This window comes from Diadema setosum, chromosome 15 (assembly GCF_964275005.1).
Source record: "Diadema setosum chromosome 15, eeDiaSeto1, whole genome shotgun sequence".
NCBI lineage: Eukaryota > Metazoa > Echinodermata > Echinoidea > Diadematoida > Diadematidae > Diadema > Diadema setosum.
Genome location: NC_092699.1, coordinates 3,655,329 through 3,671,952, shown reverse-complemented (window position 1 = coordinate 3,671,952; position 16,624 = coordinate 3,655,329). Strand labels below are relative to the sequence as shown.

Sequence of the window (16,624 nt, the reverse complement as noted above, 5' to 3'; positions counted from 1 at the left end):
TTTACATTCATATAATCTTTTTTGTGATGTATATTTATAATCAAATTTAATTATTTCATGTTCAGAAATTTAAGTATTCCGTGCTTAGTTCAGTTATTCAATGGTTGGTATAATTATTTTTTTTCTTATAAATATGCAATATTTTTCAGTATTTGAAAAGCACTTTTGAACATTTCAATACATGCATTTTTATTGAGGGTTAACAGGTCAACGTTTTTAACTAGTGTAAAAAATATATTTATGCATGTACTGTCTGTCGGTGATTTTCTTGGGAACTTTTGGGTCTGGGGACAAAGGTCAGTGATTTGAGGCCGGGCTAAAATATTAAGGTTTTATCTGTTTCTACAGTGTTTCCGTCATATTCATAATCATACTGATAGACAATTTCAACAAATATATATATATATATATATATATATATATATATATATAGTCTACAATGTCGTATATTTGTTTTAATTATAAAATGAACAATTTCAGCTATTGAACTGCATGTTCTTTTTTATTGCTAATAAAACTATATTGAATTGAAAATTGAATTGAATTGAGTTGACTGTGTTTGAAAGAGGATTTTTAGTTAGCATGTTACAGTTAAAGTCATCAACAAGAAAGATCTTAGAATAATGCAAAAAAAAAAACAAAAAAACCACAGTCTACTTGGGCTTTCAGTAATTAAAAAAAAAGTATGAGTGCAACTGGGTTTCCTGTAAGCAATTCCAAGTAAAACATGATGGCGAATTTGGAAACTGAATCTCGACCCACAACAGTCTACTTGGGCTTCCAGTAATTTAAAAAAAATAAGTATTAGTGCAACTGGGATTCCTGTAAGCAATTCCAAGTAAAACATGATGGCGAGTTTGGAAACTGAATCTCGGCCCACAATAATTCAATATTGTTAGTTCTTATGTTATATTTTCTCACATATGATACATTATCTTTAATATAACAAGCTACACCACCTTCGTGTTGGTCTCTATCTTTTCTTTCACATCTTCAGCCTTCAATGCATAACATATTTGAACCAATTTCATCATTCAGCCATTTTCTTAAAGTGAAAAAAAATGTACTGGTTGTTCCATAGAAACACAGATAATTCATGATTTTTGTTTCCATGACTTCTTATGTTTGAATGTGCTATTTTCATTCCTTTAAAAGATGGAAAATGTGAATTTTGTAAAACAACATCGGATTTTTTTTTTTTCACAGGTTCAATTTTGGCATTAACTTGATCGGACGTATTGTAGAATGGTAACACTTTTAGAATACATTTTGGATGCTTCCAATGTAGAATGTTTTTTTTTCTTTTTTCAGATGAGTTATACTGATCAGATGTCACACTCGAACACGAAATTTGAACCCATTCATTACACTCTGTACACGACAGCGCTTTTTGGTTTGATTTGACAGGTTGCAGACAACATACGCATGGACACTTAAATACCATCACAAATTAACAACGAAGTATATCACAGGCAAAAGTCGTGGTAGATAGACAAAATGTTAGAAAAAAATCAAAATAGAAAGGGGATATGCTATGATAAAGACATATCTCAAGTTCTCACAACCAGGAATTGAGTCTCTGGGGATCGCGGTCTTTGGTGATGGTGAATCGGTCGCCTCTGGGTGATTTCACGATGATTTTACCGTCTTGCGTCCATAGTTTGCAGTCTTTCTTTGTCTGGTCCCGCTTGATTTTCCAGAAGAGTTTCGACCGTCGTTTAGTCAAGTTTTCGTTGATGAAGACTGTTTTGTGCTTCGAAGATTGCTTCCTGAGGTTGAATCGCGCTCGGTAGACCTTTTCTCTCACGCGATAATTAGCGAATTTAATGATGACGTTCCTTGGATGCGATTTCCCTCCCTTGTTGGAGGTCGAGGTGGCGGCAAACGACGGCTGTTCGAGGAGGGGTCCTAATCGATGAGAACGATCCATTTCATCGGCATGTACTTCCATTCCGAGGTCTTCCTGCAGCAAATCGTTTTGATGATGGAGTCGGTGCTTTCGTCCGCTTTCTCCTGTATTCCAGCGAAGATGAGGCAGTCTCTCCTGGAATATTGTTCTGCCTCATGAACGGCGGTTTCCAGATCACGCACAATCGCTTCCAGGGACATTTTTTCATTGCGGCTTTCAATGTCGAATTGCAGAGATCGCTGAACTTCCTCACATATGGCATCTTGGACCTCATTTAGCATCTTTTGTTTTAGAGCATTGACGAGCTTTGTGATAAAATCCGAGTCAGCTAACAGGTTTTCCACTGCAGCTTGAATAGTTTCAGTCAGCTCGACGTCATCAGCTCCGTTTATAGGACGATCACCATGCTTTTTCTTCGCTGCAGTACACGGGCTATCGCCGGCTTTGTTCGTAGTAGTGGCCCGTTTCGGTCGGTCGTTTGCAGGCATTTTGTAAGGCAGATTTCTGGTCTATTGTAAAGTATATATGTTCGGCGGTGCGGTACTTCACACACGTCTATACATTTCGGCGGCGAAGGCAGAGAATTATATATACACATCTATCTATATCTATCTATCTATCTATATATATATATATATATATATATACATATTTATATATATATATATATATATATATATATATACATATTTATATATATATATATATATATATATATATATATAATTAGTATATTGATCATTGTCTGTCCCCACAATATCACTGTTAATAAACCGCCTGAAAATTAGTTATTTTGTGTGTGTGAGTGTGTGTGTGTGTGTGCGATCATTATCGGTGTGATTTTGGTCGTGTTATATATGTATATATATATATGTATATATATATATATATATATATGTATATATATATATTGTAATACTTTGTGAGAGCAATGAGCTTTAATGGCCAAAAAATGATACATTACCATTCTGTTTCCATTCGCATTATGTGATCATCTCTGATACTGTTGTGAAAACATGAAAACTAATGTGTTTTTTTCCCCTAGAATTTTATGAACACTTCATCCAACACTACTTTTGTTTTCCGGTGTCAAATTGGATGTGCATTGGAATTTTTCTTTAGAAAAAAAAATGAGACATCCCTGCCCCTCATGCTGCTTTAGGAAGAATGCACCAATTTCCTTATATTGACAACCTAGCAATCAATTTTTGGCCATTATGTCATCCCTTCACCATTTCATTAACCTAACATAATCATCTTTGATGCGTAAACTATGAAATATGGAGATAAACAAACTATTTTTTATTCCAAAACGACAACAAAATATGTATCTCAATAATGTGTTCATACTGTTTTTGTTTTCTTTTCTTTTTGATTTGCGTTAAAAACAAATTGGACTAGCATCTAAAATCAAATAAAGTAACAAAAAAGAAGAAATACCTTTGCTCCTGGTGCTGATGTGGCAAGAGCGAGAAAGAAATTGTCTGCTATGCTGACATTCCATAGAGACAGAGTCTGAAGGTTTGGCATGGTGCAGATACTCTTGGCGTAGGACTCTGATGCAGCAGGGGAGATGTCAGGTCCACCAGTATGTTTTATTGATTGGAGCTTTGCAGCAGAGTATGAGGATGACGTAAGAAAATGTAGTAACAAAAATAAATGAACATGCTTTTTTTTTGCCTCAGGGGAAAAAAAACATGTATTATTTCATTCGCATCATGCCTATGTAATTGTCACTGATACCACTGTTTGAAAAAAAGAAATTAAAGATTAACATTGGCCTGTAGAATTTTCAGAACACCTTCATCCACTGCTCAAACACTACCTTTTCTGTTTTTTTCTTATCTGCAGGCAAATTTGGCATGTATTGGGCTTGTCTTCAATAGGAATGTGCTGAAATAAAGAAGAAGAACAAAAATCATATCTGGGCCTGGTGCTGCTGCAGCAAGAACGCACCAAATTACTAACTAGAAATCAATTACTTCGGCGACTATTGCATATCATTCCCTCATCACATTCGCAAGGCGTGATCTACGATATATTGTTATTTAGAAGCATGGAAGGGTAAAAAATAATATGCGTACTTTCCAAAGACTATGGGATATAAAAATAAAAAGTATTCTTTCTGATGCAAAATGGCGAAAACATCATCACATATCTCAATTATGTGTTGTTTATCTTTGTGTATTTATGTTGGTGTTGTGGTTCCTGCTTTAGATTGAAAAAAAAAATGACTTGCTGTAGAAGTGAAATGAAGTAAAGAAAGAAGATACCTTTGCTCCTGTTGCTGAAGTGGCAAGGGTGAAAAAGAAACCCTCTGCTATGTTGACATACCGTAGAGACAGAGTTTGAAGATTTGGCATGGTGCAGATACTCTTAGCATAGGACTCTGATGCAGCAGGGGAGATGTCAGCTCTCCCATGGCGTATTATTGATTGAAATTTTTCTGGAGGGATATTTCCTGCTATGGCAACATCAAAAAAAGAGATAAGCTGGAGGTCTGGCATGTTGCAGTTCCTTTTGGCGTAGGACTCTGATGCAGCTGAGGAGATGCAAGATCCACCAGTGTGTTCTATTGATTGGAGCTTTGCAGCAAAGTAGCAGGAGGAAAAATTATATCCTTTGGTAAGAATATTAAGGAGGGAGAAATATTATGCATTCTTTTTATTCCAAAACGAAAATGCACAGATAAATTAATAGTGATGGTATGACATGGCCTTTAAACTTTCAACACTTCTTTCCATCAGCGTTGATACGATCTCCTTTTATAATCTTAATACTGCGTGATAGAAATGAGATTTAATGGTAAAAACCCCATCATTTGGTTTCTCATCAGCATTATATGATTGTCATTGATACACTGTTGTGAAAACATGGACACCTGAGATTCTATTTTATGCAGAATTCGAGAACACTTCCATCCATTAGACTTTTCCTTCTATAGAGTGATATATATATATATATATATATATCCCTGCCCTTCATGCTGCTGCAGCAAGAACACACCAAATTTCCTTAGAGTAGTGGTAATCAGCATTCAACTTTGGGGCCCTTGGACATGGCATTCCTTTATCATCTCATTCCACTTACATTATCGTCTTCGATACTAACTTGTTATTAACATGAGACGGTTAATATGAAAACAAATTAAATACTTTATTACGACTCTCAATCATGAGCTTCTTTTTTGTTTGTTTGGTTGGTTTTTTGTTTGCTTTTTTCGATCAAATTGCACAAAAATTGAAATACATTAGAAATCAAATAAAGCAAAAATTGAAGATACCTTTGCACCTGAAGCTGATGTGGCAAGGGCGAGAAAGAAATCATCTGCTATGTTGACGAGAATCAGCTCCAGAGTTTGAAGGTTTGGCATGGTGCAGATACTCTTGGCATAGGACTCTGATGCAACAGTGGTGATGTCAGTTCCACCAGTGTGTTTTATTGATTGGAGCTTTGGAGCAAAGTACGAGGATGAGGTAAAAACATGAAATATGGAGACGAATACTTAATCGATTTATTCAAAAAGGAATTTCACAGATAATTGGATAGAGATGGCATCACAAGGGCCTGTAAACCTTCAACAATTCCTTGAGAGTTGACGTGATCTCCCATATAATTTTTAATATTTTGTGATAGAAATTACCTTTAGTGGCAAATAGAAATGTCACTAGAGTCTATGTGACTGGCATGCCATATTGCATGACTTTATTTGCAAAGATCAATGATACATCTTGACACTGTGAAACGACAGTTTCATATACTCGGCAAGAAGCTGGAAAAAAATGTGAAAGTTTGGCACAACCACAATGTGTTTAGTGATTACATTCCTTGAACCATGCTTCATTTGGTTGGCTAAATTGTTTCAGAATGCAAATAATCAGGAAATGGGTCATTTTCACTTAGGCTTAGAAAACTTTTCTTTAATATAAACTCCATCGTGTGAACTTTAAAATTTGAGAGAGTTATCATTCAAGAACATTTGTAGATTCCTGCATGTTACAGTAATTACAGCTGATGCCCAAATCGTCAAGAACAGAAAGGAAAAGAAACAGAAAGAACAGAAAGAGAAGAATCTGACCTCTGATTGTGAGGCCATAGAAACCATTCCTGTGAAGAACGCGTCATGCAGCTGGACGTCCTTCAGTTCCATTGATCTGAGATTGGATAGTGAGCAAATGCCTCTACCAGCAAGCAGTGCAGCAGAAGCAGGGCTATCGTCCTTGTCTGCCATATCACACAAATCCCGATTATCTGAACGCATCGATGCCTAATGATTGAATCAGTACAACGCATGACATTCAGTTCTGTGTTTGTGTTACATTTGAAATGTGCAATACTCTAAACAAAGATGATGTAAAAAGGAAAGTTAAAATCTCGAATTTTTCGATATCAATTGTGCAAAAGACTTGCAGATATATCCTTGCTAAATGCATGGTCATTTGAATGTCACAACTTGGGTATATGCCATTGCAATCTTCATTTCCTTTGTGATCTCACTCATTGTGCGTGTTTGTTTGTTTTTTGTATGTGTGAGGTACACAAAAGACTTCAAAGGAATTTTGACTGAAGAATTGAAACAGGTCATGATAAAGAATGAAAGAAGCTAAGAATGAAGACACCTAACGATCGATGTGCCGTGCTGCTGTGTCTATGGGATAACATAACATACACGACATAGAAACGTAAGCCCTTTCTACACTTGTGTTTCTTAACCCCGGACTTTCTCTGACCCAGGACTATCGTTAGTCCCGTACCAATTTTTTCAGCTTTTTACACTCGCCAATAAGTCCCGTACTATCTCTTGTCCGGGGCTAAGGAGAAAACTGACCTTTTTACACTCGTATTTCTTAGCCCCAGACTTTCCAAACCACATGAATATTCATGATTACGCTGTGCACTGTACACGTACACGCACGCACCGGCAGCACTTGATTACCTCGTTTCTGATTGGTCAGTGGGGGTCGGACTTCGTCTCCGCCGCTTAGCCCCGGATTATTTTTTCGTTCTGTTTACACTCACTTGCTTGGCACCGCAATTGCGAGGTAGTACCGGACTATCGGTGGGGCTAGCCCACTTTGGAAAAAACGAAGAAAGTGGGCTAAGGATAGTCCCCCCCCCCCCCCCCGTAGCCCCACCGTTGGTACGGGACTAAGCAAAAATTTACAAGTGTAAAAAGCCCTGTAGTGATGTGAAGTGAAGTGAGGTGAAGAATACTTACAAAGAAGCCACAGGCCTGAAGTGCATAGATCCATCCAGAAGTTGTGTGGCCAGATCCTTCAATGTGTAATGATGAAAGTCTGTTAAGATGAGGAATCAGAGGCTTGAGGGCATCCACCTTATTGCATTCAAACGCGACATCAATGGCAAACAAAAGTTTGTCCTCATCCTCAACATCTAACATCTCACATAAGAAGCCCAGTACAGCCTTTCCAACCTCTAGTCCTTGTGCTGCAGTGAAGTAGAGGAGGTATCGATACCTTCGGTAATCATCAATCAGCTGGTTTTTCACCTGGTTGAACTCCTCTAGGTTGTTCTCAAACAGCCATGCCAGATGAATTCCAGCTAGATACTCCTGAAATAACTTGTGGGGAATTCGATATTCAACCACATGTTCTCTTTTCCTCTTGTTGCTTTCCCAACAAGAAACAAAGCACTCTTTTCTTGTGAGGACTCCAATGTCACATGCGGTCTGTAAATCAGTTTTACTTGCAGTGAGGTCTTTTTCTCTGAAAACAAGCTCGTCACGAAGGAGGCTATAAAAGGCATCTTTGCCAAAATTCTGTAAACAGTCGTCACCTTGCTTCAATTTCGAGACTTGGGCCTCTTGATTTGTCTCCTTACCAGCATAGTGCTCCTTAAAAAGTTGGATCCATAGGTCGAAGAGTTTGGAAAATGTTTTTAGTTCATGAATCACACTGCGGCTTCCTTCATTCTGCCACATGAAGCAAAGCATGCTGCAGTAAATGGGGTAGGGTGCCATATTCTGTGCTACTAGACTGTTTTTATTAGTCATCAAACTGATGAGACTGTCTCTGGCTTCTTCGTCATCTGAGAAGAATTTTGAAACGTAGCAACCAACATCATCTGACTTGAAGCCCTCAATCTCAACAAATGTGTAAAGCTTGCTCAGTCTTTTATCGGATTTTATCATCTCAGCTTTCCACGGTCGAGAGGTAACAATGACTCTGGTATTTTTGAATTTCTCACCTCTAATTACAGCAACGGAAGCTTCGTTTGAACCAGTTTTGTCAATATTCCTTCCATACTCATCGAGACCATCATAGAGAATCAGCACTTTCGGTTGGTTTGTTCGAATGTACTCGTCTAGTTCAACCCAATCACAGTCCAGGTCATCAGGCAAATTGTTCATGATGGTATGACTAAAGCATGTGCTCTCCTTAATTTCCTTAAGATGAATCAGAAAAAGGAGATCAATAGTCTGCAGGCATCTCCCCGCAGCCCAGTCCAATGCAAGTTTCGCAAGGAAAGTTGTCTTGCCAACACCTGCTTCTCCACAAATTGCAATACGTTTGCGCATACATCTTTCAGTGCCAATCTGCTCCAAGTGTCTAATGAAATGATCGTAACTGATGTCTTTCTTTTCATCGCTCTTATCGGCCTTTTTTTCATCGCTCTTATCATTAGACAACATCACTAAATTTGTGTATATATCCCCCAGCTTCACTAATGATTCCGGATCAAGAGGGGAAGTGCACACACTGTTGTACATTCTGTCATAATATTCCCGTAACTCCTCCTTGATTTGTAGAATTCTGTCGTTTGTAGAGCCTTTACTGGCTGGAACTGAACTTGGTGAACCTGATGAATGTAAAAGAAGGCAAATTTGGGATAATCTAGAATGCATACTACTTAATATGCAACAAGGATTCTTCTCTGTTTACCAAATCATGAACTCAGTCATCTCATTACCAATGATTACTACCCAAAAACAAAGCTAAATTATTCGACTTCACAGATGTCAAATTGTACACCACAGACCCCTTCCCTCCGCCCCCTCCCATCACTTGCTACAAAATATTGCTCTCATTCTAACATCCGCTTTACTCTCGTTGCATTATCATCCTTTTAAGATTGATTGAAAGAAACTTGAAATGATTGAAACATATTGCCAATGAGGAGTCGAAGGCATATAGGTCTCTTTATGAAACTTGCGCCGTGCGCCCTCGCACGCATTTTGACTAAAACACCGGGACCATGTATTTTAACACTGGCCCAATTGTCAGAGTCGGGCAATGGACAAGCGCAAGAGTTTTGAAGGTCTCACACTCATTTGAGTCTACCCGAGGAGATTTAAGAGTTGGAGTTCCAACTGACTGTGATTATTAATCGAACAGTTTTCAGTTTTCCATTGATGAACAAACGAATTCCACAGGCGCGAGACCTGTGCATTTATGATTTTGATGATCGATGTCTGATGCCGCTGGTGATCATGCGATGAGACACGAGTCAATTGTCTTTTTTCTGCGTGGCAGCTCAGGTTTGGCACATGCTTTAAATATTTTCGAGTGGCGACATCGGACATCTAGCAAAGGAAATAAGACGGTTGTGACTTCATTCTCTTGAACTTCCTCAGTACCGTATCAAGGTTACCTTCCACACATTCTTGCAGACTACTACCTAAGAACATATCAACTAAAGGTGGGAGGGCAGCTTTGAGGGCCTCTAGGGGATCATGGTGTCCGTTTGTATTATTCTATCATATTTGCAAAAGTGCCAGTAAGTACGACCATGCATTTTCAAAAAGATGATTAATGTGACAACTGGCCCCCACTTCGGTCCCGGCAAAAAACGAGAACCCCTGGATCTACCATAAATGAAGGAGGTTCAGGACATGAGATCACAAGAGTCCTATTTGCTTCGACCCCATATTTGATGCCACCGCTGGAAAAATATATATACATATTTGTTATGTGTGGTAAGTATAATGGCATACGACAAACTGGAGCAGCCCGCAGATAGGAAGACATTTGATTCGTGTGTCATTCCATAATGATCAACCACTCTAAAGGACGAAATATCTTTTTGATGGTAATTTTTTTTTGCAGTCCCTTCTTATAAAAGACGAACTGTATATACTGGTACAAACACAGACAAACAAACCTGAACAAAAATTTCACAATATCGATGAAGTGAATATCCAAATCAATCGACTTAACATTTCTTCACTCATCTGACATAATATGAAGATTAAAAAAAAAAAAACCCTAGAAATGTCGCTATGGCGACTGGTATGCCTCCGCCATAATGCATGATTCTCCTAATACAACGTATGTCTATAGTACATGTGGACAATGTGTGATTACATTTTCACAAAAGTGGCAAAATATTAAAATGACATGTTTGTCACAAATGTGTTGAATGTTCACCTTCCTTGACCTTGGTTTAATTGGATGAATAGGAGAGCATGCATTTGGGGATTTAAGGACTTTAATTTGACTTTGACCCATTCATGAGTTTATGCATTGAGTAATTTTCAAGGTATGGAGAAAAAAATGCAATTTCTGTATTGAATAGTAAATTGTTACCATTTTCATCTGGCCTTTGACCCTAAAATTCATAAGAGAATCACTGTCAGGCAGAACATGCATAAGTACTAAGTTTCAAGATAACGTAAGCCACTACCGAGATATGGAGGAAGAAGTAAGTTCAGCACTTTCACTTGATCTTTGACCTTTGACCATTTTGGAAAAGAAAAACTTCCCAGAGAATCTCTATTGGGTTATTTGATTTGATTTGATTTATTTCTGCTTAATTCCGTTACATCAGATATGATTATGTACACGTCATTTATGACAAACAGTATATCGACACATTGTTCCTAGTACAATTATACAAGACAAATACAAACAGCTTTAGGGAACTCCAATATAAGCCGAGGCTTGACGGTATGGAGACTCTATTCTGAATAGAATAGGGGATAGAGAGAGAGAGAGAGAGAGAGAGCAGTGGCATATGTAGGGGGTAAGGGGGGGGGGGCACGTGCCCCGGGCGCCACTCCTTGGGGGCGCAAAAGAAAAAAAAGAAAAAAACGAAGAAGAAAGAAAGAAAAATGAAAAGAAGAAGAAGAAAAAAAAAACTCGCCCGGAAAGGGAGGGGGGGAGGGAGAATGGTGGGGGAGGGGGGAGAAAACCAAATCAAACAAGATAAAAACAGAACATGATGATGACGCAGACAAAATGACAATGTTAACACAAGAATTCCATGTTCTGTCAACTGAAACACTAAAATTTTCGGCTCGCTCGCTGCGCTCGCTCGCCAAAATTTATATAAAAAAAGAAGGAAAGAACAAAACGTGATCATGACGCGGACAAAATGGCAATGTCTATCGTGTTCACACATGTCATTTTATATTTAGCAGGAAAAATGTTTCACGGAGCAGCGGCTGCAATTTCTTTCGTTCTGAAGAGATCGTCAATTGGTTCAAAAGAAGGCGCCAACGGATTCGAATATACGGGGGGGGGGAGCAAAAAAAAAATCAAGCAAGATAAAAATAAAACGTAATGATGACGCGGAAATATACAAATATCGGCTCACTCGTTTGTTGGTATAAATCTTTATCCATACGGTCGTCACACATCTTGATTGGAATTGTAAGATCCAATAAGCAAAAAATGACAAGAATTCCATGTTTTGTAAGCTGAAATACAAAAATGTTCGACTCGCTCGCTGCGCTCGCTCGCCAAAATTTATCAAAAAAGAAGAAGATAAGAACAAAACGAGACGATGACGCGGACAAAATGACAATGTCTATTGTGTTCACACATGTAATTTTATATTCAGCAGGAAAAATGTTACACGGAGCAGGGGCTGCAATTTCATTCGTTCTGAAGCGATCGCCAATCGGATCAAAAGAGGACGCCAACGGTTTCGAACATACGGGGTGGAGGGGCGCCAAAAAAACAAAACAAAACGTAATGATGACGCGGAAATATACAAATTTCGGCTCACTCGCTCGTAAGTCCTTTGTTGGTATGAATCGTTATCTATACGGTCGTCATCTTGATTAGAATTGTAAGATCTAATAAGCAAAAAATGACAAGAATTCGATGTTTTGTAAGCTGAAATACAAATATTTTCGGCACGCTCGCCGCGCTCGCTCGTCAAAATTTATCAAAATTCATTACATTTAAATCACCCTCAAAAAGACCCCTTTTAAGTGCTTGAAAAAGCGTATCATGTGGACTTGGTAAAAGTCCCTACCGGGATGGGGTTGGGGTTTAACATTTTTTTTTTTCAGAAATTAGGGGCACAATTTTCGCGCTTGCCCCGGGCGCCGTTTTCCCTAGATACGCCACTGAGAGAGAGAGAGATAGGAAAGGGTATATAGGGGAAAAAGGGAAAAGGGAGAAAAGGGAAAATTACAGACTGTATGTGTACCACTGCAACTACTTTACAATGATAGTAATGGTGATAAACACAATATAATAGTGATATTGAAATTAACACGTTCAGTTGCCTTTGCCGGAGTAATGATCGAATATGCACTATGAAAATAGTAATGTGTAACTACAAAGTATTCTATACATAAGGTTATCTGACATGAAATAAAATATATCGTGCTTATTTTATGTGCGCAGTAATGGTAAGGCACATCGTATACATACATATACATGCTCATTAATATACATGATGTACCTATCCTATACATACACATACATACCCATATTCATAATATATATAGTTATAATAATTATATATAGTTATAATATATAGTTATAATAATTATAATAAGTTATCGCACTATGGAATACGTGGGAAGGCCTTGGAGTGGTTCAAGAGTTATTTAGCTAACAGAAAACAGTTTGTTTCAATTAAAGATAATCATTCAGTTATAAGAGATGTTAAGTGTGGCGTTCCACAGGGAAGTCTCTTAGGGCCACTGTTATTCATTATTTATATCAATGATTTTTCCTCTGTTTCAGAGCTACTTTCTTTTATACACTTTGCTGATGATACCAGTGTTTTTCTTGCCCATAACGATATCGATGTTCTAGTTCAACAAGTAAATACGGAATTGAAAAAAGTGACCAACTGGGTCAGAGCTAACAAGTTATCTCTGAATGTTCAAAAAACAAAATATATGCTTTTCAGCAATACTGTGGATTCTTTGAACTCAGAAATACTTCTGAATGATTGTAACTTAGAAAGTGTGTCATATTTTAAATTTCTTGGTATTTTTGTAGATAATAAACTTTCTTGGAAAATACATATAGATCATATTTGCAAAATTATTTCTCGCAATATAGGTGTTATGAATAGACTGAAATTTTATATTCCTGAAAAGACCCTACTGGTGTTATATTCCTCTTTGATACTCCCTTACCTTAATTATGGAATTTTAGCTTGGGGCAATACTCATCAGACACTGCTGAATAGAGTGTTATTATTGCAAAAGAAAGCCCTCCGTATCATTTCTAATTCTCCTACACGTTCACATACAAATGCATTGTTTGACTGTTATAAGCTATTGAAAATCAACGAATTATTCTTATTTAACTTAGGTCAATTTATGTATATGTATGATAACAATTTACTCCCACCTATCTTTGATTTTATGTTTCAAAAAAATCAATCCTTCCATAATTGCCCCACCCGACGTTCTAACGAGTTTCATTTACCACTTCTTCGAACGATTTTAGCAAAGAATACACTTATTTACACTGGACCAAATTATTGGAATTCCCTGAACCATGATTTAAAATCTGCTCCATCTATATACTCATTTAAAAGGAGATTAAAGTCTTTTCTTTTACAATCTTATAATGACGACTCGCAGAGTCATATTAGTTTATAGGCTTACTTTGTTACTCATCTGCAATATCGGCATTGCCGTTCTCTTTATTATTGTAACTATTGCTCAAGCCTTCATTATAAGATTTTCGTTAACCTATACTTCGCAGTTGCAGGGTTTGTTCTATATTCTTTATTCTTTTTTCTTCTTCTCTTTCTTCCTCAAACCCCCGAGGATCGTCATCTGTGTTGCATTTTCCTGTCTATTCTGTTACCTCTTTATCACGCTATAGTCTTGTTTCCTCTTGTGTCGCCATGTCAGTTTTTTTTTCTTGTTTTTCCTCCTACAAGTAGTCTTGTTGCTGTCCCAGTCCTGTTGCATGTTCATTACTCTGTTTGTAGTTGTTCTATGTATAACTGTTTGTTCGTCTGTCTCTTAGTGGGCTGCCAAACTTTTTTGTGACGAACTTTTTGTGCGGATTTTTTGCTGTTTTCAATTCAATTTTTACATCGGACTTCTAATAACGAGGGGCCCACACTCTACAAGCTCTGTCTTTTTAGTGGGTCCCTCCGTTTTTTTCACACAGTCCATAATTATATTGAAAACTATTTCACTTTCGTTGTCTTAGCAACTATTGCAATGTATCGATACTGTTAGTTTTTTTGTGTGCTATTATTGTTGTTTTCTCTGTACAATTGTATTCATTGATTTTGTCACTTAAGAAAGTGAGATTTATGTTTGTGTTATATATTGTGGAAAAAACGAATAAATATGAACTTGAATGAACTTGAATATATATGGACAAATAAATAAATCGATATATGTATGCACACATACATGCATCATGTATCACGTACATATTCATATACATTTGATTATAATACAATAAAGAAATCAGAATGTTATCCTGGGAAATACTGCTTAAGGAGGTGAAGTTTTACACCCTTCTTAAATGAATACATAGTGGTCATGTTTTCAATTTCGGTGGGAAGGGAATTCCATGTGTCAGGGCCAAAGTGTCTGATAGAATGATGCGCGAGTGCGGTTTTGGGGTTAAATAAATGCAAATTTATGGATTATCTGGTAGGATAAGAGTGAGTCTCTGAATCTGACCGAAATATTCTGTTAAATATTGGAGCCAAGAGGTTTGACTTGAGGCAGAACATAAATATAGCTTTTTGGAGAACGTTTATGTCATTAGAGCATATTTCCTATTTATTTCTTTATATTTTGGTAAATAGCGCCCTCCATGGGTGACCTTGAGAAAATTCAAAAGTACGGTCATGTAGAGTATGAGTTAATCTACCCATGTGCTAAATATGACGATGATACATCAAATAATAAAAAACTTATATGGGGGGGGGGCACATTGTGCCCCCCCCCCCTTGGGCCTGCCAGGGGTCAAAATAGCTTGGGCTTATTAGGGTTAACAGGCCAACGTTTCGGGATACAGGCAAAATAATGTGTTTTACATGATCATCCCATTTTAAGCTTTCATTTATATACACACCGAGAAATTTATTAAATATTTTTCTTTCAAGAGATGTACCATCAATATACAATTCATATTCTGGTAAATCAACGTTTTTATATTCAAAATGAAGGAAATTTGTTTTGCTTAAATTAAGTGCCAGTATATTAGTTTTAAACCATGTAGATAATTTCGGTAATTCATTATTCAAAGTAGCAACTAGGTGGTTAAGATCAGAGTGTGAGTAAAACACATTTGTATCATCGGCAAATAATATATAATGTAACATAGATGATGCCTTTGAAATATCATTAATGCAGATTAAAAACATTCACGGCCCTAAGATTGAACCCTGGGGAACTCCACATGTTACAGGTAATGTATTGGAGGATACTGAATCAAAGGAAACAAATTGTTTTCTACATAACAAATAGTTTTCAAACCATGTAAGTGCAGTACCCCGAACCCCGTAATGTCGTAGCTTATATACTAATATTTTGTGGTCAAGAGTATCGAATGCCTTGCTCAGATCCATAAATATACCAATTACATGTTTACGATCTGCCAAGGCATTCGATACTCTATCAAATAACTGCATTAGCGCGTGATCAGTAGAATGATTAGTTCGGAAACCGAATTGATCAGGATTGAAGAAATCATTCTGACATAAAAATCCATACAGCCTATCATAAACAATTCTCTCGAGTATTTTGGAGAAACTAGAGAGAATGGAAATGGGACGGTAATTAGTTACACATGTGGGATCATCTTTTTTTAATAAATCGGTATTACTATAGCAATTTTGAAGGAACTTGGCAAAATACCAGAAGAAAGAGATATATTAAAGATATGGACTAAGGGAGACAAAATACTATCTATAATCTGCTTAAGTAAGTGGGTGCTGATTTCATCATGACTGACAGAATAACTTTTTTTAAAAAGCACAAATAATTCTTAATATTTCAATAAAATCAGTTGGATTATACAATCATGCATACACCAAGTTAAAGAAAAATTAATAATCCTGCTGGCATTGCATAAATGAGGGAAATAGTCATATTTTGAAGTGTTGCCCTTGACCTTTGACCCCTGACCTTTGATCCCATAAACCCCAAATTCCGTAGATAGTCACCGCCAGTCAGTACATGCATATATACATGTTCCATGAAGATACCTAGAACCGTTTCCACGATACGGAGAATAAAGTAAAATTTTAAAATTTTTGCTTGACCTTTGACCTTTGACCTCATGACCCCAAAATTTCACCTAAGAATCTTATTTGGTAATGCACGTATACACTACGTTTCAAGAAAATATCTTCAGGCATTACATAGATATGGGAGAAATCGTGAAATTTTGAGCATTTGACCTTGACCTTTTGACCTTTGACCTTGAGCATGTGCACCCACAATTTGATAGGCACAACTTAACCCCCTAATATACCGACATGCCAAGTTCCATTATGATACCTCAAACGGTTTTTTAGTTACGC

At 37.1% G+C, this 16,624-nt stretch overlaps 1 protein-coding gene across 1 annotated transcript in view; it reads right to left on the bottom strand.

Annotated features, from left to right (window-relative positions):
• The window catches only part of LOC140239176 (uncharacterized), a 71,197-nt gene that overhangs the window by 40,139 nt on the left and 14,434 nt on the right, over positions 1-16,624 (bottom strand). Inside the window, exons 6-10 of the mRNA XM_072319058.1 lie at positions 7,128-7,957; positions 5,988-6,176; positions 5,193-5,360; positions 4,183-4,494; positions 3,350-3,517 (exon numbers count right to left, since the gene is read on the bottom strand). Coding sequence (XP_072175159.1) covers positions 3,350-3,517; positions 4,183-4,494; positions 5,193-5,360; positions 5,988-6,176; positions 7,128-7,957 — 1,667 coding nt within the window. The remainder of the gene's footprint in view (positions 1-3,349; positions 3,518-4,182; positions 4,495-5,192; positions 5,361-5,987; positions 6,177-7,127; positions 7,958-16,624) is intronic.